At 42.4% G+C, this 25,459-nt stretch overlaps 1 protein-coding gene across 1 annotated transcript in view; it reads left to right on the forward strand.

The window, feature by feature from the left end:
- Window positions 1–25,459, forward strand: part of STK10 (serine/threonine kinase 10) — a 130,648-nt gene that overhangs the window by 83,281 nt on the left and 21,908 nt on the right. The window contains exons 6-12 of the mRNA XM_044280728.1: window positions 988–1,182; window positions 1,686–1,767; window positions 4,209–4,340; window positions 4,445–4,969; window positions 19,637–19,767; window positions 21,315–21,438; window positions 24,571–24,750. Of these exons, the coding sequence (XP_044136663.1) occupies window positions 988–1,182; window positions 1,686–1,767; window positions 4,209–4,340; window positions 4,445–4,969; window positions 19,637–19,767; window positions 21,315–21,438; window positions 24,571–24,750 (1,369 nt within the window). The remainder of the gene's footprint in view (window positions 1–987; window positions 1,183–1,685; window positions 1,768–4,208; window positions 4,341–4,444; window positions 4,970–19,636; window positions 19,768–21,314; window positions 21,439–24,570; window positions 24,751–25,459) is intronic.

The raw sequence follows: 25,459 nt of genomic DNA on the forward strand, positions 1-25,459 counted from the left end.
TGGCCAAGAATCCACACCTAAATCGGCACCATTATTGTCTGAATTGAGTCTATTAGGTGAAACCCAATGAAGTAAATTGGGATGAGCTTTAGTACATAAGTCGTAAACAGGACTGAGAGAACGATTGCCACAGAATAATTTTGTTATAACTCTGGCTTTAGGCAGGAATGCTGAATGTCACACAGTGTATACTTATGTGCATTACAGCATGTTGATGTCCAGATGTAAGAGGAGTACCTTCAGCAACATATTCCACATGGTCACTGCCTCCCCACTCATGACAGTCTTAAAGGGCTTCTGTCAGCAGATTTGTACCTATGAAACTGGCTGACCTGTTACATGTGCGCTTGGCAGCTGAAGACATCTGTGTTGGTCCCATGTTCATATGTGCCCGCATTGCTGGAAAAAAATGTTTTATATTTATATGCAAATGAGCCTCTAGGAGCAACGGGGGCGGTGCTGTTACACCTAGCCAGGCAGAGAAAACGTGATCACATCTGCCCCTGGCTTCTCCTAAAGTATTGAGCTGTACCATGCACTTCAGTATCCGGTGCAGTACAGGAAAGAGGCTCCTGATACAGAAGGGAGCTGCCTGGGAGCCTCTTTTCTTTACTGTTCCTGTGCCAGATACTGAAGTGCACAGTGCAGTGAAAGACTTTAGGAGAAGTCAGGGCTAGGCAGGATGCAGCTTATACTCAAAGTGCATTGGATGTGGCAGTTGCAGAGAGAGCAGAGCCTCTAGGAGTAATGGTAACACCCCCGTTGCTCCTAGAGTTTTATTTGCAAAAAACAAAACTTCATTTTTCTCAGGAGTGTGGGCTCATATGAACATGGGACCAACACAGATGCCTTCAGCTGCCAAGCACACATGTAACAGGTTTCATAGGTACAAATCCGTTGACAGGTGCCTTTTTAACACACGACTGGCTATACAGAAGTGTGAATGGTCTTGCTTGCTCATATTGACAGTTTCCCTTCTGTTCCCAGGATGGCCCCTGAAGTGGTGATGTGTGAGACGATGAAAGATGCTCCATATGACTACAAAGCGGACATTTGGTCTTTAGGCATAACGCTCATTGAAATGGCTCAAATTGAGCCACCACATCATGAACTTAATCCAATGCGGGTGCTTTTGAAAATTGCCAAATCAGAGCCCCCTGCTCTCTCTTCTCCTTCAAAGTGGTAAGTCTTCTGCCTTCAGTTTATGACCATGCCAAAGTTATTCACAAGTTTGAATGCTTGATAGATTATAATTAAAAGGCATTACAGAAATTTTAGTTTCTTGTTTGGAACATATTTTTGTAGATGCTTTAGAAATCTGCTTCACATTAGTCATTTTTTGCTGGTCAGAAAATACACTAGGGCTTTGCAGCATAGAGTGTACACTTAAAAAAATAAATAAAAATTAAATGTTCTCCACATAGTTTGCCATGTGTCCCCATAAAGCTGTACAAGTCTTCCCTCAAAATACCTTTGCTGGTTTCATTGTATAAGTTTAGACAACCAGCATGTTTGAATGCTCTTCCACTTTTTCAAACCCCTGATCTCCACAGTGTTGATCAGAACTGGTACAGAGTCTGCTAGGGAAATGAGTAGCTGTGAAAAAATTATCCTTCATGGGTTTTTTTCACGTTGCTGTCGCATTGTATCTACAATGACATCACCAACTGTTGTGTTGTTGAAAGGTCTCAGGAGTTACGGGACTTCCTGAAGAAGGCTCTCGATAAGAATCCAGAGACCAGGCCAAGCGCCGTGCAGCTCCTGGAGGTAAGCCAAGCTGCTTCTTCCAACAATAAGCATTATCAAGAAGATTACTCTGTTTTGCACATTGATTTCCTTCATGCTGTTCCCGTGTTTTTAACGCTCTTCCTTTTGAGGTGTTTATCGTGAATATTTGTCTTAAATTACTTTTCATATCAGCTTGACTGATACAATGTCTGTTCTTGTAATGCTTTTCTTAGTTTGCATTCTGCGCTTCCTCTGTTATTACTTCTGGAAATGTATGAATAAACTGACAATTGGGTATTAACCATTCCCCTTGTTAAAGGATGAGTCTCTGTAAAGATTGATGCTGTCAGTACTTGATTGCACAGTATGGGACTATGTAGGGACACGCACCCAACTAGAACCGACCATTTGCCAGTTTATTCATATATTTGTATGTGGAACATCACTGTTCTAAAAGATATTCCCAAATTTTTATTCTATGAATAACGCTAGTTTTTTTACTAAACTAGACATGTAAGGACAGCTGACAGGTCCACTTTAATCTGCACTACTACCTCATATAAACAAGTCTGTACAATGTATTAATAAGGTTACTGTCCCACATTTTATTTTCCTGGAGTGTCATTCAGATTGCACACAGCATGGACGTAATTAATGTGAAGATGCTGGGTAAAATTGATATGGAAAAAGACATAAGGATAGTAATGGACAGCAAACCGAATTGTGGCAGACTGCAGCTGCCAAGACAAATAAGATTGTGCAGTGCATAAAAAGGCCGAGAAAGACTTAGTATAACTGGACCGGTTTAGGAGGTGGGCAACCCAAGTTATACTTGCTGAAAGTGGACTGCAGAACTTGGAAATGTAGGCAAAATTTAAAGCGTACGCGCGTTTAAAAAAAAAAAAGTTTAAAATGGCTGTGATACTTTGTCCAATCGGAACTGTGAATGTCTTTTTGGGATTCTCTAATGCCTTTTTGAGCCTACTCAAACCCTGTTTCAGCTGAACAGCTAGATGCATTTCTCTCAGAAGCAGGAGGCTTCTCACCTCTGTGGAATCTGGCAGCATCCTTTCCCTTACTTCCCACTATGTTTTGTTTTCAGCTCTGGAGCTCACAGAGCACATAGGGAGGGGACACTTAAAGACACACAGGACGCTCCTATAATCTTTGAAAGCTGTGCAGAAGCAGTTTTTATCAGGCTCAGGATATTAGCTAGCTCTGACATGGCCCCACTTCCTCTCTGCAGTCTTCTGTGTCTCTGTTAGGCTGAGTTCACATCAGCATTTCCATTCTCCTACTCTGTTATAGGAGCAGGATAATAGAAAGGACTGATTTGACACATAACTGAGCTAAATGGAGCCTAAGGACCCCATAGACTATAACTTGGTCTATTGGGTTTCTGTTCAGAGGAAGGTTTTTGAAGCGGAGACAAAAATTGTGCATGCAGGACTTTTGTCTTCGCTTCAAAAATCTTCCTCTGAGCGGAAACCTAACTGACCCCATTACAGTCTATGGGGTCCTAAGGCTCAGTTATGTGCCGAATCCGTCCTTTTCATTCTACTGCTCCTATAACGGAGCAGAAGAACTGACAGGCTGCCTGCTGATGTGAACTCAGCCTTACTAGGACTGCAAATTAGGTGTGAGAAAGCTAAGGACTTTATAGCTTTCAGGTGGATGCAGGCATGTTTATTTATTTATTTTATTTTTTATGAAGTGGGTTAGTCATTTGATAGTTACACCATTCTCTATTCAGTGAAATGAAATTGTGTGACAGTACAGTGACTCTGAAGTAATGTAGTTCAGGGAAAAAAGTTGTCTGAGGGTTGACCTGATAATTATGTATAAATATACAAAAGTCAATACAGACATCTCTCCCATGACCTATTTATACCCAAGACTGAAAGAAGGTTTCTACACCAACATAAAACAGGGGGTTTTACTGTAAGAGCAGTAAGACTATGGAACTCTGCCAGAGTAAGTTGTCATTGATGGTTATATTTTCTATATTTTTGCAGATGGGGTGATGACCTACATTTTGGTATTTGGGGTGACATTTATCCCTCAGGATGGGGAAAACTAGCTTCTGCCCCATAGGATTTGTTTTTATTTTCCCTGGTGCTACACTGCAGAATAATGGTTCATAGTCTGTTTAGCTATATTGATGTGAAATATCTATGATATGCATCTAAAGTTCTTACAGGCTGGTCTATTGTTTAGAACGACCATCACACTAAAAGCTCAGGAGATGCTTTACTTTGAAACCTTTGTTTTTTAAGCAGATTTTTCAGCGTAGGGGAAAGCTGACCAAAATTTTTTTTTTTTTTACGAGAACTAATAATTAACAAAATAATTTAAAAAGGCATAATTTAGTCAATGAAATACCGTACCTTTTGCCAGATGTATGTCTTATTTTCCAAGACTGTCTAAGTAAATAATGAAAAATGTTAATGTTAACCTGTCTTTGTTTTTGGCGTTACCAGCATCCATTTGTTAACAAAGGGGTAAATAACAAAATTTTGCGGGAACTTGTGGCAGAGGCGAAAGCTGAAGTACTAGATGAAATAGAAGAGAATGGCGAACTGGAGGAAGAGGAGTCTCCTGATGCACCGTCTGTAAGTTGGGTTATTCTTTTCTATAACTTTTGTTTGTATTTTTATTTTTTTATTTCTTGTTTGTGGTCTTTTTCTCATCTCATAATGTCCCATCTTTATATTAGCCACCTACGAAGAATGGCAACCAGTACTCGTTTGATGTTGAAAAGGGCAAGTCTAGTTTAACAAAACGCCAAAGCAATGGTCTAAAACGTCATAAAGACGAGACGGATGGCCAAAGCCCAGACAGCACTATAAGCAGCAAACCTGGTATAAAGTCTGCTGAGAACTCCACACAGAACATCAATGGTGAAGAAAAAGTCAAACCTGATATCATCATTATCAACCCATTAATCTCCCCTGAATTAAAGAATAATTCAACAGCTGAAAATCACAGTCTGGACAAGGGAAAAGACAATGAGGTATCTGTATCAAATGGCCACATCCCAAAGAACAGCCAGTATGACCGGCTATCTGCAGAATTGATTCCCAATGGTGGAAGTTTCGACTCTCCTTCCCGTTTCTTCAGCAGTCAACCTAAAAGGGATTCTGATTCAGGCAGTAACTCTGCTTCAGACAGTATGGACCTCAGTATCAACTTGTCGGCTGATTTATCCATTAATAAAGAGACTGGTTCTCTGTCAATTAGGGTAAGTTGCCTCCTTTTATTTTCAAATGTTCATGAGCTGCAAGAATAATAAATGTTTGTTTTATCAAAGGACAACTTAGACATTAATACGCTGTGTGTTTATATTGCTAAAAACATATTTTGTTATCTTGAAGACCCAAAAACAATGTATACCTATTTTCGTATATATCAGTACAATGATTAGTCAAAAATTCTACCACATGGGTTAAAGTATGTGGATGCCCAAGTATTGCATCCACATGTGCTAGCTGTAAATCTCGTACCAATATCATTACTATTTTATGGTGTTAGACAGCCTCAGCCCTACATGTTAAGTCGCACAAGCTTTAATGTGATCAGGTATTGATCTTAAGCTTAATTTTCCGTACGCCTCCCCAACGGCACTAAGCAGGAGGGTACCCCGCCTCCTAGCTACAGGAAACAATGTGGAGAATGAAGATATACAAGACTCCCCCTTTACCTTCTCCAGTTGTTTCCTGTCCCTCGGGACGAAGTGGAGAACTAGCAGGGTTCCCTCCTGCTTAGACGTAGCGCTCAGCCTTGGGTAAGTTGTCCCTGAATATTCAGGAGGGCTGAAGCAGAGCAGCGGGATCTGGGACTAGATACTGTTCCCTCCGCTAGCTTTTGGCATAAGTCCTGTGCTGCGGGCAGCTCCGCCAATAACTGCTCATATCTGAGCCGAAGGGGGCAGAAGACATGTCGGCGACACGATTCTCCTTCAGGGCCAGTCTCTCGCGAGAGCCGGTCACGTGGATGGAACGTGCACTGCGCGGCCGCGTACCACGTGACCAGGAAGTCACTCATTGAAAATACTGGCATGGGGATCCCGACAGCTTGCAGTGCCATTCGCATCCTGGATCGAGCTGGAAGCATGTCGCTCCAAGCAGAGAAACCTTCTGACACCCCTAAGGCCCTCAGCCAGGTAAGCCTCCTCTTGGGAGAAATACTTTCTTCGAATATGCACATGGGATGTTGCCTTTTTCACTGGTGGAGGTTCCCCACTCTAATTGTTACTCCTTAGTGAGGGGTTGTTTTTGTACTTTTTCAGGGTAGAGATGCTTTGAAAAATGGAGAATCTGCACTAAAGAAAGTGCACGGATAAGATTATGTACAGTGCCTTGCAAAAGTATTCACCCTCCTTGACTCTTTTTGTATTTTGGTGCTCACAACCTGGAATTAACATGGATTGTTTGAGGATTTGCATAATTTAATTTACAGAACATGCCCAAAACTTTGAAGACGTGTTTTAATTTTTTAGTTTTTTATTGTGAAGCAATCAACAAATAGGACAAAATAACAGAAAAAGACAATGTGCATAACTATTCACCCCCCCCCCCCCCCCCCCCCCCAAAAGTCAATACTTTGTACAGCCACCTTTTGCGGCAGTCACAGCTCCAAGTTCGTTTGGATAAGTCTCTATGAGCTTGCCACATCTTACAACTGTGATTTTTGCCCATTCCTCCTTGCAAAACTGATCCAGCTCCTTCAGGTTGGATGGTTTGCGTTTGTGAACAGCAATCTTTAAGTCTGACCACAGACTTTCTATTGGATTGAGATCTGGACTTTGATTAGGCCATTCCAACACATTTACACGTTTCCCCTTAAACCACTCAAGTGTTGCTTTAGCAGTTTGTTTGGGGTCATTGTCCTGCTGGAAGGTGAACCTCCGTCCTAGCCTCAAATCACGCACAGAGTGGTACAGGTTTTGCTCAAGAATATCCCTGTATTTAGCGCCATCCATCTTTGCCTCCACTCTGACCAGTTTCCCAGTCCAAGCTGATGAAAAACATCCCCACAGCATAATGCTGCCACCACCATGTTTTACTGTGGGGATGGTGTTCTTTGGGTGATGTGATGTGTTGGATTTGCACCAGACATAGCATTTGCTTTGATGGTCGAAAAGTTCAATTTTAGTCTCGTCAGACCAGAGCACCTTCCTCCATACATTTTGGGAGTCTCCCACATGCCTTTTCGCAAACTCACAACGTGCCTTTTTGTTTTTTGCTGAAAGTAATGGCTTTCTTCTGGCCACTCTGCCATAAAGCTCAACTCTATGGAGCGTACGGCTTATTGTCATCCTATGTACAGATACTCCAGTGTCTGCTGTGGAACTCTGCATCTCCTCTAGGGTTTCCTTAGGTCTCTGTGCTGCCTCTCTGATTAATGCCCTCCTTGCCCAGTCCGTGAGTTTTGGTGGGAGGCCGTCTCTTGGCAGGTTTGCTGTTGTGCCATGTTCTTTCCATTTGGTTATGATAGATTTGATGGTGCTCCTGGGGATCATTAAAGATTTGGATATTTTTTTTATAACCTAACCCTGACTTGTTCTCAACAACATTGTCCCTTACTTATTTGGAGAGCTCCTTGGTCTCCATGGCAGTGTTTGGTTAGTGATGCCTCTTGCTTAGGTGTTGCAGCCTCTGGGGCCTTTCAAAAAAGTGTGTATATATGTAATGACAGATCATGTGACACTTAGATTGCACACAGGTGGACATCATTTCACGAATTATGTGACTTCTGAAGACAATTGGTTGCACCAGAGCTTTTTATGGCCTTCCTAACAAAGGGGGTGAATACATACGCACATGCAAGTTTTCTAATTTTTAAACAATAGGTTTATTTTTATTTTTTCTCATTTTACTTCACCAACTTAGACTATTGTGTTCTGATCCGTCACATAAAATTCAGATTAACAAAACATTGAACTTAAGGCTGTAATATAACAAAATACGAAAAGTCAAGTGGGGTGAATACTTTTGCAAGGCACTGTAATAAGAGGCCCCTTCTTTGGTGGCTAGACTGAAAACCCTTATTAAGGAGAAGGTCAGCTTGGCTACTGAGGCCAAAATGGCCACCATACCATTTTGATGAAGACCATAATTCTTCAGATTCTGATTCCACCTCTTCTGAAAACAAAGCGGGTAGGCCCCTATGTTCCATAGAAGAAACTGAATCGCTCCTGAAAGTAATTAGGGCTACCATGAACCTCAGTCAAAGGAAGCCCAAACAATTCAAGATCAAATGTTTAAGGGGCTAGGGAATAGAAAAAAAGGGTATTCCCAGTCCACGATAACAATAAAATACTAATCTCAGAAGAATTAAGAGACCCAGAAAAAAGATCAGGAACCTCTAAAGTATTTAAAAGGAAATATCCCTTTAATGAAGCAGTCTCTGCCCACTGAGACAAAACCCCCACAGTAGATGCGCCTATAGCCAGGATATCCAAAAAGGCATCCCTGCCGTTTGAGGACATGGGATTATTAAGAGATACAATGGACAAAAAGTGTGAGTCCATTCTTAAGAGATCTTGGGAGACAAACACTTCTATGTTCAGACCTAGTATTGCAGCCACATACACAGCTAGGACTTTATCCTTACGGTTGTCCCAGTTGGAAGAACATTTGGTTTCAGGCACCCCTATAGAACATATATTGTCTTCCCTGCCAGTATTGAAACAAGCTTCTACATTTTTAGCTGACTCTTCCGCGGACCTACTCATGTGGTCCACTAGATCTGTAGCTCTTTCCAATACCGCCAGGAGGTCTGTTTGGTTAGGATCCTGATCGGGGGATACTACTTCTAAGAACAGACTTTGTTGCATCCCTTGTGAAGGAGACAGACTATTTGGGTCCATATTGGATGACATTTAGGAAAAGGCATCTGATAGAAAAAAGGGGTTCCCTTCTGAAACCAAGTTCTTTCAACAGTGGCGTTCCTTTTGGACTCAAAAAAGGGGCAGGTCAGATCAGAAGAGAAGACAACTCGGGCTCTTGGCAGCCCTCTAGAGGTAGGGGGTTCCTCTTTAACCAGGATAAAGCCTCAAAGCAGTCAAATGAAAAAGGTTCATCACAGCCTGGAAAAAGATCAGTGTCTCCTTGGATCCTGGATATAATTTGTCAAGGATGCAGGCTGGAGTTCTCTGCCCCCCCCCCCCACCCCTTCCAGTAAAATAAAAAAGGAGGATCATTTTTTGGTAGAGTCTCAGATTCTACTTTTGTTAGCGACGGAAACTGTTATCCCAGTGCCAGAAGATCAGACAGGGAAAGGATTCTACGCCTCGATATTCCTGATGAAAAAAAACGAACGGCTCCTTTTGCGCTATTAATCTAAAACATCTCAACAGATTAATCCAGTACAAAAAGTTGAAGATGGAAACTGTGAAATCGACCATCAACTTGCTGACCCAGTATTGCTATATGGTAACCCTTGATTTGGCAGATGCATACTATCATGTGCCCATTTACCCCAATCACCAGAAGTATCTCAGGTTCACAATCTTCTTGAGAAACCAACTTCCATCTGCAGTTCCAGGTTCTACCCTTCGGCCTCGCATCAGCCCGAGGATCTTTACCAAGTTAGTGGCAAATGTCACGCGTCTTCCCTCAAAAAGAAATAATAATTATTCCGTACCTGGATGATTTTCTTACCTCTGCTTCATCAGAGATTCTGCTACAAAGTCACAGATAGTATTGAGCACCCTCCAGTCACTGGGCTAGAAGCTGAATCTGGACAAATCAGATCTGTCTCCCAGCAGGGGAAATGTTTTTCTGGGATTTCAGTTGGACTCCATCAGATGACGTCCTTTCTTCTGCAACAAAAGGATATAACAAAAATCTCAGCGTTTCATCTGCTCAGGAAAGTATCCTTTCGGAAAATCATGAAGATTCTAGGCCTAATGACTTTGACAATACCAGCAGTCTAATGTGCTCAGTTCCACGGAAGAGTTCTTCAGAACTTCCTTCTAAAATACTGGAACCGAAATGCGCTTTCACTGGACAGGACAGAGACTCTTCCCTCCCGGGTAAAGAACTCTCTAGGTTGGTGGTTAAACCTACATAATATGGACCAGGGAGTACCATGGCGGACACCAAATCAAGTCGTCATCACAACGGACACAAGCGGTTCCTGTTGGGGAGGCCACTGCAGGAATCGGCTAGTACAGGGAGTCTGGGATCCAGAACTCCTCTCTATATCCTCAAATTCAAAGGAGCTGCTAGCAGTATTTCTGGCGATTAAAAGCCCTTTCTGCAACCATCTACTCACAAAATGTCAAAGTTCTGTCAGACAACAGGACCACGGTAGTGTACCTAAACAAGCAAGGGGGCACAAAAAGCTAAATTCTTTGGCAGATTGCGTCCCAAATCTTCTCCTGGGCCGAGACTTGCATAAAATCAATCTCCTCAGTCCATGGAGAAGGAGAAGAAAATACTCTAGCAAACTTCTTGATCAGAAACAAATTAGTCCAGGAGAGGTTGATATTTCAAAAAATTTGCCGGAGATGGGAGCATCCAAGCCTAGATCTCTTTGCTTCCCAGAAAAACAAGCAGACAATTTTATTCCCTCTCGTTCAAGAACAGGCCGACAAGAGTGAATGCATTTTCGGGGTCCATGGCCTGCGGGGCTTCTATACACTTTCCCCTCCAATACAACTGATCCCAAGGGTACTGACGAAGATGGCAGAAGAAGGCTCTCATGTAATCCTAATAGCCCCATATTGGCTAAAGAGATCATGGTTTCGTCTACTCCTAAGTATCTCCAAAGGGGAATACTGGATCCTTCCTCAGATCCCAGACCTTCTCTTACAGGGTCCGGCTTGTAACCCAACGACTAACCATTTGAAACTTACTGCCTTGAATTTGAAGAATCCATCCTGAAATCAAAAAGGTTATCTGATGCCGTCATAAACGCCCTTTTTTATCCAGCAGAAACCCAGTCACGTCTAAGATCTATCCTTTCCTCCAGTTTGCGAGGGACTCTTGGAATCCTACTTTACCATCTCACATTAAGGTAATTTTTGACTTTTTTCAAAAAGGTCTTTATAAAGGGTTAAAAGTGAGCACCCTTAAAGTCCAAATATCAGCGCTCGGTGCCTTTATGGAAGTCAGGGTGGCTGAGTTTGATTTAATTAAAAGTTTTTTTTTTTAAAGGGGCTTATAGATTACATCCTTTTTTCAGGTCTACGGTCCCTCCTTGGGATCTCAACATAGTCCTCACTGTCCTTATGGATCCTCCCTTTTGAACTGCTTGACAAAATCTCTTAGGCTGTTGTCCTTAAAAAACGGCCTGTCTAATAGCCATCACCTCGGCTAGAAGAATAGGAGAAATACAAGCATTGTCCTGTAGACCTCTTTATCTTAATGTTCTGGATGATACAGAACATGAGCTAAAAACATGAGCACTCTTATTTACCAAAAGTTTTCAAAAAATGTCACTGTCAGAAAGAAATATCTTTGCCCACCTTTTGCCCCCAGGCTAAATCGGCTGCTGAGAGGAAGAGGTGTCCTGGCTTACCTAGAGGCCACTAAAAATATGAGGAGGTCTGAACGTCTTCTAGTCCAATACACAGGACAAAATAAGGGTCAGAGGGCCTCAAACTACAATCTCTCGCTGGGTTTAGAATATACCATTGGATCTGCGTTTTCTCCAATCTGATGGTATATTTTAACTTCAAGCGTCCCCATCACCATGGGTGCTGTAGTGACAGAGTGGGACAGAAGAAATGACAGAGCTGGATGGGTGGAGCAATGAAAGGTTCTGTCACGTCTCCGGCTCGGGGGGTAGGGCAGTGACCGAGCCGTTACAGAGCCAGGGGCATTGATGGAACTCTCAACTCTGCCAGCATCCCTCAGAGGACCCCCTTTCTGCAGTTGTCAAAACTGGGAAGGTGAGGGGGGTCCTTTCCATGCCACATCAGCAGCTAATTTTCCTATACCACCTAGAGGTACGGGTAGTAATGTGCTAAGAGCAAGAGTGTGCACTAAACTAATTGCTGTGATCACATTAAGGCCTCGTTTACACCAGGCAGTGCGTTCCGGCCTGATTCTGTCCAGAATGCACTGCACCGCATTGTCATATATCTTCTATATGAAAGAATCTTCATATAGAAGAGAGGTTTAAAAAAAATATATGAAAATTATATTATCCTTCAGGCGGACATAAAAAACGCCTCTAAGTTCTTTTTATCAAGTATCTTAATTTGATTTGTGCAAGCAGTGAAACAAAGGGAAAATTGTATATGCAAAAATATATAATCGTTTATTATAAAAACCAAGAATATAAAACAATACAACTGCAAAACAAATGATGAAGTTACAAAGTAACACCCAAAATGTACCACACGGTGGTGTTGACTCACCCCTATCTGATCAGCACAGTATGATTTAAAGGGGTTGTCAGAGTTTTTTTTTTGTTTTTTTTTATTCTTTCTATGTTCCTAACTAAGCAAATGTAACAGCTTTCCAATTCACTCACTTTATCTCCAGTGCCTGGTTTCTCAGATTTCACTGAGGGTCACATGACCTGTCATGTCAGCTTCTCTCCCTGCTCTGATAAAGGTCGTTCACAAGCCTGTAAACGAGAAGTCACAGTGCTGGCCACGCCCCCCCCCCTCTTCACTGCCGTCTAATCTCTGCTAGGATACTTAACCCCTTCAGCTGCACAGCTCTGCAGGCAGGGACAATTCTGGGCACTGGAGCTGATCTACTAGAGAGAGCATTACACAAGAAGGTAGGGGGAAGATCCTGTGTAGGGCTGAAACGATTATTCGAATAACTTGATTAAATCGAGTCAAAAAATTCATCGATGCAGTTTCCCTGCATCGAGTAATCGTTTACATCACATGATCACGGAGCGGGAGTGAAATTAAGCGTCTCACTCACCGCTTCCGTGTCCTCCGGAGGCCAGAGAGGCAGGACTGAGCCGGCCGGCACAGCAGGGGGAGGAGGGAGGAGGAGGGAGTCCCTCCCTCCCCACTGTGCGCGGCTGCCGCTGAACACCAATGAGGACAGAGTAGGAGGAGGAGGGGAGGGACTGTGGCCACTGCGCCACCAATGAATGTGCCGGCCATATCCCACAGGGTCCCCCTCCTACCCCCAATCATTGGTGGCAGTTTGCAGTTCCGATCGGAGCCCCAGCAGTGTAATGCTGGGGCTCCGATCGGTTACCATGGCAGCCAGGAATCACGCTACTGAAGTCCTGGCTGCCATGGTATGTTAGTGAGCAGAGAGCAGCGCATTATACTCACGTGCGCTGTGGCCGCCGGTCGCTCCTTCTGTCTGTGCGGCGGATTGCTAATGCTTACAGCATTAGCAATGCGCCGCACAGACCTATGAGAAGGAGCGACCGGCGGCCACAGCGCACGTGAGTATAATGCGCTGCTCTCTGCTCACTAACATACCATGGCAGCCAGGGCTTCAGTAGCGTGATTCCTGGCTGCCATGGTAACCGATCGGAGCCCCAGCATTACACTGCTGGGGCTCCGATCGGAACTGCAAACTGCCACCAATGATGGGGGGGAGGAGGGGGACCCTGTGGCCACTGCCACCAATGATTAATACTGGGCAGGGGGGGGGGGGTGTTTGCGTTACCAGAGGGGGCAGGCTGATCAGAGGCTGGGGGGAGGCAGATGGAGAGAGAGTGGTTAATGGAGGCTGCAGGCACCACCTTAGCATGTATAAAGTTATTGGTTTAGAGAGGGGTTAATGAAGGCACCTCCAAGGTGCTTTCATTAACCTCTTCAAACCAATAACTTTATACATGCCCATTGGGTTTGGAGGGGTTAATGGAAGCACCTTGGCATTAGGCATGTATAAAGTTATTAACCCCTTCAAACCAATAACTTTATACATGCCTAATGCCAAGGTGCTTCCATTAACCCCTCCAAACCCAATGGGCATGTATAAAGTTATTGGTTTGGAGGGGTTAATGGAAGCACCTTGGCATTAGGCATGTATAAAGTTATTAACCCCTTCAAACCAATAACTTTTTATACATGCCTAATGCCAAGGTGCTTCCATTAACCCCTCCAAACCAATAACTTTATACATGCCTAATTACGTATGTTATTTTAAGTAGCTTTTTCTTATTAGATTACTCGAATCGAGAAATATAATCGATAGAATACTCGATTACAAAAATATTTGTTTACTGCAGCCCTAATCCTGTGTGTATTAGCAGTGTCATTATACAGGTGGGACATGTAGTCCTACACATGCAACATGCTGCAGAGTGTCCCAGCACTCAGGGCAGCTCTTGTATCCACTCCCTTAGCAGTGTCATTATACAGCTGGGACTTGTAGTCCTACACATACAACATGATGCAGAGTCTCCCAGCAGGCAGACATGTCACTCAGGGCAGCACTTGTATCCACTCCCTTAGCAGAGCAGGGGAGGGGCAGAGATTGTTTTTATTGCATGTAAACAAAGAGCCATAAAAGAACCAGGGAAATTAGGAAAAATATATTTTTTTTGCATAAAACTTGCTTAGCTCAGTTATATATCAGATTTTCAGTGCTATATTATTTTTTTTCATAACTCGGACAACCCCTTTAATGATTTATGATGACCAGTGTCATATTTTTAACAAACGGATTCTTATATCAAGAGAAACTTAGGATCTTCTGTTATCAAACAGGCTATAACAATAAAATACGGATTTACAGGAAAATAACTGTTATCCCTTGACTCTGTTTTCCTATGACCAATCAAAAATATATGATATTAATATGATAAAATATTCAGCTCGGCAATCAGACTAAGGAAAATAACTTTCCAAGGGTTTAGTCCAATTTTCAAATAATGTCAGATCTTCCATTAACAATATGCATCTTTGCTAAGAGAATAATCAGCATTATGGAGGCACCTAAGACTATATATTCCCACAGTATGGGAACTCTTGGCTATATACCGAGAGAAATAGCTTATTAATATCATGAGTAGTAAACAAAATATATGTTACCGGGTTAAAGGTAGACCGAGTTCAGATGGGACCAGTTCTGAAGAACTTTCCTAGTAATCCAAAAAGAATAATCCAAGTTTCTTCTGATAGTTTTTCTTTTTGAATGAATGGATAAATGGATCTTTTTTTCCTCTCTCTAGTTCTCTCTTGCTACCCCGCACACGAGTAATTATTACCCCCCCTTATCTAAGAATCATCCCCTGGTAAGGTGTGTGTATTTGCATGCTAATAGCACCATGATGTCATATCAACTCCTAATATGGTAAAGAACAAATAATGAAATAATATAATATTGTCCATCTGCCTCCAGATGGTATTGCAGATGAACATCACAACTTTTAAGCATTAAAATTAAATATCTAATAATGTGTTTTCAGGACCTTGTTGACCTTTCTTAATAAATCATTGAGGGAGGTCTTTCCCTGACACTTTTAATTACCTATATCCTGGACTTGTTGGAGTTGACTGTCTTCCTATCTTTTTGAAATATAGTTTGACTTGATGAAAATTTTACATAGCGGCTTTGATGCTTGGCATCGGAACTTGTACATTTCACTTATCTACATCCATGAATAACTATTGTTTTGAAATAATATTTTCTCTTCTCAGAAAATCCAATTAACATAAACTTACTTGTTTCTATACCTTCTACAATACCTTCTAAATGATAAATACATGATATAACATATATATATATATATATATATATATATCAATAAATACATTGTTACACATAGACAATACATTATGTGAATTATTGATTAACATATGTTGTAAACTAAATATACCATGCAGAGATATATATAATATAATTATGAATATATAAATTGAACTTCATACAGCAGGTGTGCCCCAAGGCTATGAAACCTTATCAAGTAACCTTGTTCCCTCCAGACATGTCTTAGGGAGTTGACTTACTCCTTACAGATGGTCCCATATCTTTAGCAATAACTTTTAAACACAATGTCCGTTTATGTTCACAATTATTTTTTTATAAATTGAACTTGCCATGAACTCATCTTGGCTTCCTCAGCCACATAATAGAACTTTGGTTCAGGCTGATTTTATTCTTAAAGGCAATGAGGTGAGCATACATTTTGATTATAATGTCATTAGGTAATATTGTATACGTATGAAAATGCACAACAGCATTGCGGCTGGCTAACTATATTGTGGGGCAGGAGGGGGCGTAGTGGTCTGTTGAAGTGATTGGCACCATAACCATGCCCAACGGCTGCAATGCGATCGGCTGCACAGGATCACAAGGCACATTATGCCTGCGGTCCAGTCAAAACAAAATGCTGCAAACAGCATTTTGACCAGACCTCAGGCATAATTGTGCATTGCGATCCCCTGCATCCGATCGCCTGCGGCTGTGGCTATGGTGCTATTCACTTCAATGGATCGTCACACCCCCCCTCCTGCCCCACAACATGCTGAGCCGGCCGCGATGTAGTACATTCTGGACAGAATCATCTGGTGTGAACGAGGACTAAACTTAGTCATTTCACACCACAAAGACTGGTACGCAAGCCAGCCACCTCCCTGCAAAAGGAAGCGTGGCGGTGCATTGAAATATGGTTTTGATTTAAAATTATTTTTTGCATCAGGACAAGTAGATTGTCATGAGGGACAAGTAGATCAAGCCCCTGCTTTAGTCCTTCAACAAGTAGTTATTTTTTTATTTCCACGCACCTGTAGGAAGGTTGGAGGAAAAAACTTAGACCTAGCACTTTAAAAGTGCATATTTTGGCCTTAAGTACCTTGCTGGAATTTAAATTGGCAGGTCATCCCTGGGTTAAGAGGTTCATTTTCCCCAGTTTGTAAGGATAGGATCCATCCCTGGGATTTAAACTTAGTTCTTTCAGCATTGGCTTTAGATCCTTTTGAGACGATAGCCAGCATTTCCCCTAAGATGTTCTCCCTAAAGCTGGCCTTTCTCCTAGCTAGGAGAGTTAGTGAGATTGCTGCTCTTTCCATTGACCAGCCTTACTTAAAAATCTTGGAGGATCAGGTGGTTATTATTACTGATCCTTCTTTTTTACCAAAGGTATCTTCCTCCTTTCACCGTTCCCAGGAGATAGTTCTACCCTCTCTGTGAGTTCCATTGGTTAGACCTGAGTAGATGTTTAATTCAATATCTTCAGGTCACGCAGCCCTGGAGGTCCTCCTCCAATCTATTGCTTTCCTTTCAGGGTAGGAATGAGGGCTCTGCTGCATCTTCCCAGACTATCGCTAGATGGATCAGACAAGCTATTTACTTAGCATACTCAGAATACTCTTCCAAGGGAGCTGTTCCACCATCAGGGTTCAGGGCTCACTCTACTAGATTAGTCTCTACTTCTTGGGCAGAGAGGGCCTCTGCTTCTATGGAGCAGATTTGTAGGGCTGCCACATGGAGTTCCCGCATACTTTTTTCAAGCACTATAGGCTTCAGCTGCCTTCTAATGAAGGCCTGCGTTTTGGCTGTAAGGTACTTCAGGCTGTTGTCCCACCCTACATTAATCTCTCTTAAATCTCCATGGGTGCTGTCATACGCGAAGGGGAAAAATGAGATTACGCTTACCGGCAATCGGTTTTCTTTGAGCCTATGACAGCACATATAATTAGTTGAGTGCTGCCATAATGTGGATACAATACATTTATGAAAGAACCTTCTCAGAATTGCTCAATGAGTTAAATTGTTCCAAAGTTATTTATCCCATAAAGTGGCACATGTCGAATTTGAAATAGGGCTTTGCCAGAAAGGCCAAAACTGTCTGTGGTGAGAAGGGGTTAATATTTATAAATCTTAATCATTTTAACCACAAAAGACCATGAACACATTTGAAATATGAATGTGTTGTCCTTTTGGATAGAAATTATTTCAATACTTTGTTGAAACTTATCAGACAGTTGTCCACAATCGTAAAATAATTGGGTTTGGTTAAAGGTGACCGACTGCTAAGAAAATGCTGTTTTAATTTGCCATCATCATGTTAAAGAGCAAGGGAGCTGGGTGGATCGATTTAAAGTCGTGTAAGGAAAATAATCAGTGTAGCTTATTGATTGAAATCTTGCTATTTCTATGCTAAGAAGTTCAGTAGATGCTGTCACCGATCATGGTCAGTCTTCCCTATGTAAGCATGCTTTTAAAGATGACTGTCCGCCAGTCATTAGGTCTGCCCACAGGATTACTAAGGTCAGGGTGAGCAAAGATTTAAATATATAAAATTACGGTTTTGCCGTAAACTTCAGTGTGGCTTATCTTGCTCTATTCCATTCTGCAGGAAGATCAAATCATATTGACACAGGAATCCTCTAATGATGATCTTTACATTTATGGCCAATTTAAGGGGTCCTTCCAAATCCAAAACTGCCCTAGACAACTGTTTCCTTCTAACCTTGTTCTCCAACTGGTGTTACACATTTAGGGCTCATGCACACGAACATATTTTCTTTCCATGTCCGTAAAAAAGAACGGAAGGTACTCCGTGTGCATTCCGTTTCTGTATGTCCGTATTTTCATTCATGTCCTATTATTGTCTGCATTACGGACAAGGATAGTACTGCTCTATTAGGGGTCAGCACACGGACGCCATCCGTGTTTTTTGCGGACCGCAAAATGCATATGGTCGTGTGCATGAAGCCTTAGTCAGGAAGCATTTTCAGATATCCTCTAAAACCAGTTTTTCTGACGGAGGCACATGATTCATCACATGGCAGCCACATGTCTGCAGCTGATCAGCTCCCAATAAACAGGCTATGTTCACACGCATCAAATTTGTTGCAGAATTTTCTGTGACTGATCAGTTTCATTCATCTGGTTGGGTTATTTTGGCAGTAAGCACATGGATTTCTGAAAGGCTCATTCAAATGAATGGGACAGTGGCAGACATTTCTTCAACATATCTGCCACGTGTGAATATGCATTTCTTGTGCTCGTTTGGCTTCAAGAGTTGGTATTTGGCAGCAAGCATAGCTGCCATGTACAGATGATATACAGATTTTTACTTGCTTTTTGCTTGGTACTCTTCATTCCCGTTCTGTAACTTCGTAGTTGAGCTGTTTTTTTCAGCTAGATGATACTCTAGAATTCTAGCAGGGCAGAAATTTGACAAACCAAATCCTAGGACATTATCTTACTAGTGGCTAAATTCTAAGGAAAGTAGTTGACTGTATGCTTGATTGTATGCACGTTATGGCAAGAAATGTGGCAGAAATAGTCCAATCCAGTAACGCGTGGCCACATTTTAGACCATGTAGTGTATTTCTTCAGAATTATAAATCGCTGATCGGCTGGCTATATTCTGTATTTAAAGGCTAGTACTAAACAGTTTTTTTATGTTTGCTAAACTGTTAATGATTCATCCATGCTGCTGCCGTGTGTCTGCTCACCTCCACCTCCTGGAACATGGCCACCAACCTGCTCCTTTCCAATCCTGAAATATTATCACCACATATCCTCTCCATTACTTTGTCAAATAGTGTCTGATTATTAACAGATGACACTCGCAAGAAGAATTCTGGAACATGTGTGCATGGGCATGTAGTCAACATTTGTGTACAAGACATAACTCTACATTGTAGCAGTATCTAGTTACTCAAGATAAAACTATTTCATCAGGGTGAATTGTTCCTTATATCTTAAAGGGTTGTCCGACCATTAAATATCATATTCATTGTATAGATTATTAGATATAAGCAATATTTGCCATTTCCATGCAGTTAACAAAAATTATCCATTAATACATTGACATTTTCTTACATACTATGGCGCCACCTGGTGTTTAGAGTATACAGCAATGTGCACATCCATTTACTGAGCCGAGTGCGTCTCATAAAATGTAATTTGTTTTCTATAGTAATCTGCAAAACAATAATGCTACTTGTTCCCCATCACATCGTATTATTTTGAATACATGTGTAAAAGTTGGAAATGTTTTCTTGTTCTAGGAGTCTCGTCTTCACAACAAGACTTTGAAACGCACCAGACGATATGTAGTTGATGGTGTAGAAGTGAGTATCACCACCTCAAAGATCATCGGTGATGATGAGAAGAAGGATGAAGAGATGCGCTTTCTGAGGTACATAGGACTTAATTCTGAAAGTTCTATGCTAGTTGGCTAGACAGTGAACGTAAATGTGTAGATGTAGGAAACATTAACTTTACCACATAATTTTATTCCCCATGCAGTTATGATTCTGGAGCACCTTTTCATATAACTCTTTTCTCTTCCTTAGTTATTGCTACTAGAAATGTATTGAAGGGGTTTCTGGGATTTTCATATTAATGACCTATTCTCGGGATAGGTCATCAATATCAGATCGGCAGGGGTCTTACACCCGGCACCCCTGCCGATTAGCTGGTTGATGGCGAGCAGGTGTAACAACAAGCCACCCTGTTCATTTCAATTCAAAACAAACAAGGAAAGTCTGTGCTCGCGCAGAGCGTGGCCTTCCCTTCAACCAGCTGATCGGCGGGGGTGCCGGGTGTCAGACCCCCGCCATTCTGATATTGATGACCTATTCCGAGGATGGGTCAGCAATATTAAAATCCCAGAAAAACCTTTTACAGAGAACCTAACCTTGAACAGCCATGCAGTTTACAGCCAGCATGTTATAGAACAAGAGATGCTGAGCAGACTGTATAGTTTGTGGGAAAAGATTCTGGAAAACTTTCAATTTTAAACATTTAAATATGTGAGTTTTTAATACATGGGGTCCGTGTGACCGTTATACAGAGAATACTATTAATCACTGAGAACACCTCTCCTGTGTACAACTATCAGTGACTGACAGTTATCTCTGTATACACACTTACACAGAGAATATCAATCACTGATAACACTTCCCCCATGTATAACGATCGGTGACTGACAGCTATATGTATACACACACAGAGAATGCTTTCAATCCCTGATAACACCTCCCCATGTACAACTATCAGGGACTGACAGCTATATGTATACACACTTACACAGAGAATGCTATCAATCCCTGATAACACCTCCCCGTGTACAACTATCAGGGACTGACGGCTATATGTATACACACTTACACAGAGAATGCTATCAATCCCTGATAACACCTCCCCGTGTACAACTATCAGTGACTGACAGCTATATGTATACACACTTACACAGAGAATGCTATCAATCACTGATAACTCTTCCACCGTGTGCGACTATTTTCCTAAAGAGCTATATATCAGTCTGCTCAGCTACTTCTGCTCTATAACGTACTACCTACTACAGATCAGATCATTTTGTGGTATCAGGTTCCCTTTAATGAATCTGCAGCTGGGTGTTACCAATGTGTGTGTAGGGGTGTACCAATATCATCTCACACTGGCAGCTCTGCTTGGACAGTGCCAGACCTGCTTTCCAGCTGCTAATTGACAGTTGTTTCTCTATGCACAGTAACTAGATGGTTGGGTAGAAAACACATCATATGGCTCATATCTGGTAGTGCTGTCCACATGCCGCAAAGTTTGATAGAAGTTCTCTAAAACTATTTCATGTTAACACACGAGTTACCGACCTGTTAGAAGACAGCATTAGAGACATGGCAAAGTTCTCTTTAAGAAAAGGTGCAATTTATGTTTGTGACCAGATTTTTCCATGAATTGCAGGCGCCAGGAGCTACGTGAATTGAGATTGCTGCAGAAAGAAGAACACAGGAACCAGACCCAGCTGAACACAAAGCATGTGTTACAGCAGGAGCAGATGATACGTCGCTTTGAACAGGAAATGCATGTAAGAAACTTTTATTAGTTTGTCAGATAAAACCTCCTAATACCCACATTTTCACCTATATTTCAATATAAATGGAGAGGAAAAAAAAGCAGAGGGCCTTAGTTGTGTATTTGAAAATGGAACCCCCAAAATATCCAAATCTACAACACGAGTACAACTAAAGGAAGTCCCAAAAGCACTGCTCCTGGTTGTCTCACATCTCTACCCTCGCTTCTTTCAGTGTTAGAACTAAAGAGAAGTGAGAGTTGTACGTGGCAGATCAGAGTGTGGAGGGGCAGACAAACCAGCCTGGAAGACAGGGGTAACACAGGCTGTAGACAGGGAGGAAAGCACACACAAGGTAAAGGCAGCAGCCTCTTGGGCACACACATCCAGTGGTATATCTTGGTTTTGTGCTGCCCTAGGCGAGACTAAACTCGGGCACCCCCCTAATATAAATTTGAGCCACTGCTTCCTGTCAAGGCCAAACCCCTTCCTATTTAGGCCCCACCCTTTCCTGTTAGAGCTTCACATCTTCCTTTCTGTAAAAGAATCATCACAAATGTATGTATGTATGTATTAGATGATACACATTTTATTTCAAAGTTATTTGAAAAAAAAAACATGCACATTCCTAGTTTGACACAAATATGTTGTATTTTGCAGATATATAAAAATCTGTAAAATACAAAGTATGTGAATCAGAAGTTGAGCTTTTTTAATTTTTAGAATAATGATATAGGCAGCCATTTTATTTAATACATTTGTGCTAATTTTTGTGTTGGTTGGGGGGGGGGGGGGTGAGGGGCAGTATTACACAATCTGTATATGTATAAAAAAATATATAAAGATTGTGTAATACTCCCCCCCCCCCCGCCCCCACAGCACAGAAATTAGCACAGATACATTAAATAAAATGGCTGTATCATTTTTTCTAAAAATTAAAAAAGCACAACTTCTAACACAAATATATTTTACAGATTACTTTTTTTTAAACAATGTGCAGCTAGAGATAGTACAGTATTAACCCCCCTCCCTAATTCTCTCCCCTTACCCCATAAACAACTAATAGATTTTTTGTGAATTACTGTAATTTAAGTACTTACAGTTTTTGAAGACGGCAGGCTCAGGGATCAGTGCGTTGTTGGCCGGGGCCATGTGCAGGATCTATTCTGCACTTGGAGGAGATAAGGCTCACCCTAGCGTTGCAGGCCTGTGACTCCACCTCCGTGTGACGTCACGACGGCAAAGCGCAGAAGCAAAAGGCAGGGGAGGTCAGGAGGAAGTCAGAAGGAGAAGGAAGTACCGTATTTTCCGAAGTATAAGACGACCCCAACTTTTCCATTTAAAATAAAGGTTTTGGGCTATACTCGCCATATAAGACTACCCCTGAATGCCCAGCCCTCGCTGTTCTTAAGACTATCTCCAGTCCAGGGATTTGACTGGGATCTGTGGATGGCATAGTTATGGGGAGGGGGATCTGTGGATGGCATAGTTATGGGAGGGGAATCTGTGGATGACACTGATATGGGGAAGGGGACCAGTGGATGACACTGCTATGGGGGGGGGATCTATGGATGACCCTAAACGGTGCCATCCACAGATTCCCCCCCCCCCTCCCCTAAACGGTGCCATCCACAGATTCCCCCCCCCTCCCCTAAACGGTGCCATCCACAGATTCCCCCGCCTCCCCTAAACAGTGCCATCCACAGATCCCCTCCCCCGCCTCCCCTAAACGGTGCCATCCACAGATCCCCTCCCCCTCTCCTAAACAGTGCCATCCACAGACCCCCCCCTCCCCTAAACAGTGCCATCCACAGATCCCCCCTCCTCCCCTAAACAGTGCCATCCACAGACCCCCCCTCCCCTAAACAGTGCCATCCACAGATCCCCCCTCCTCCCCTAAACAGTGCCATCCACAGACCCCCCCCCCCCCTCCCCTAAACAGTGCCATCCACAGATTCCCCTCCCCGACGCTCACAGGAATAAATTTATAAACTGTAATCAGTAACTTTAATCATCGCTGATCTCTTTACTAGGATACCTTACTCTCAGCTCCGGTAACAGCAGGCAGTGCGGCCGGCGCTCACTCGCTGACGTCACACGCCTGCGCCGCCTAGTGGGGGGAGCAGGCGCGTGACGTCAGTGAGTGAGCGCCGCCCGCACTGCCTGCTGTTACCGGAGCTAAGACAGAGTAAGGTATCCAAGTAAAGAGATCTGCGATGATTAAAGTTACTGATTACAGTTTATAAATGTACTCCTGTTTGTGAGCGGCGTGGCCCTGTATATTCTAACCCCCAGGCAAGCGTCCCCGTCACCATGGGAACGCCTAGGGGTTAGAATATACCATTGGATTTGAGTTTTCACGTTCTCACTGAGATTGTGAAAACTCAGATCCGATGGTGTATTCTAACCCCCCAGGCAAGCATCCCCGTCACCATGGGAACACCTGGGGGTTAGAATATACCATCGGGTCTGTATAAGACGACCCCCTGATCGGATCGGACAAGGGGGCAAAAAAAATATTTAGCATATTGTGTAACTTTCACTAGGCAAACAAGGCATTTTGCCGCCCCAGTGCCGTCCTAGGCAAATGCCTTGTTTGCCTCGTGATGGATACACCCCTGCACACATCTAGCAGATATTCCTGGGAGGTAGATGAGAAAAGTCTGTAACTTGGGGCCGGTTGCTCTAAAAATATAAGATTGAAGACTGAAACTATGTGCAACTTTTTTATTTTAATCAAAGTAACCAGTATATACATTTCAATAAATTTTTCTTCCACTTCAGAGGTCTCCATAGCAAGTACTGCCTTTGTCTAAAATGGTATCCTCTCTAACATGGGTTGGTCAATGAAGTACATACATTTTTACAGAAGTCGTACCTGTGCCTTCTTTCTTCATAGATGTCTAGTTGTCCACTGCTTGTCCATTGCACCAGTTATATGTAGGTTAACCAGCTTCAGTAGCATAAAATCAACTAGCGGGCCATTCTTGTACAGCAAGCAGTATTTTGTATACACAGGAATCAAACTATTGAACCACTTCAGAGTATAATTCGTTACAGTGCTTATATGAAGCTACCTATTTTCAGTAAACGAAAATTCCATTGTATGCATGCTAACTACTGGGTTGAATTGCTATATTTGTTAAGGCAAAGAAAAAGTTCTATGACACAGAGCTGGAGTTACTGGAGCGCCAGCAAAAGCAGCAGATTGAGCGGATGGAGCAGGAGCATGCTACACGCCGAAGAGATGAGGCCAAACGCATCCGTACTGAGCAAGAGCGTGTACATGCAAAATTCCTTGAGCATCTAAAGCTACGAAAAAAAGAGGTAACTTGCTGTTTTGTTTGCCATCATCCCTAATATTTTTTCTCTTCTGGATCGGGTCCTTGAAATGTGTTGCATGACAAGAAGGCTATGCTCATTCATCAGGTGATCTTATTTTTCCTGTGGCACATCATGGTTTGCTGGCAGCAGATTGTCCTGTGTAAGGGTGGGTTTACGTAGGTTTTCAGTGGCTTTTACAATTTTGTTGCTTAAAATAACAAATGTTATACTCGCTCCTTTCTCTAGTGACAATTGAAGATTATGCTAGCGCTAGTGTACTTATAATCTTAATTTTAGTAATGACAGGAGGCGAGTATTTTGCATTAAACTCTCTTTACTTACTCCACATAGCAGTAAAGAAACAGTTAAAACAGTAACCAATCAAAATGCAATAGGAGGTAATATATTCTGAGCCGTGAGACTCCTCCTCCTCTTTCGCATGCGACATCAGAAAAAACTGGACAAACTAAAGTCAATGTCTCTCAAACCACGAACCACCGAACAAATTCCTTGTCCTGTAGCTGTAAGGCATGAAGAAAATCCGGAATGAACTGTAACCGGCATCAAAAGACCTTCTGTCCGCACTCAGATCTCCGTGGGACGAAGTCCGATCGACACGAAGAAAACTCCCTGAAGTTGGACCGGAAACCTCAAGCATTTATACTGAAAAATAACGTGAAATGGGTTAGGAACCGAAACTGAACCTGCTTGC

The sequence above is a fragment of the Bufo gargarizans genome, chromosome 2 (genome assembly GCF_014858855.1).
Source record: "Bufo gargarizans isolate SCDJY-AF-19 chromosome 2, ASM1485885v1, whole genome shotgun sequence".
Taxonomy (NCBI): Eukaryota; Metazoa; Chordata; class Amphibia; order Anura; family Bufonidae; genus Bufo; species Bufo gargarizans.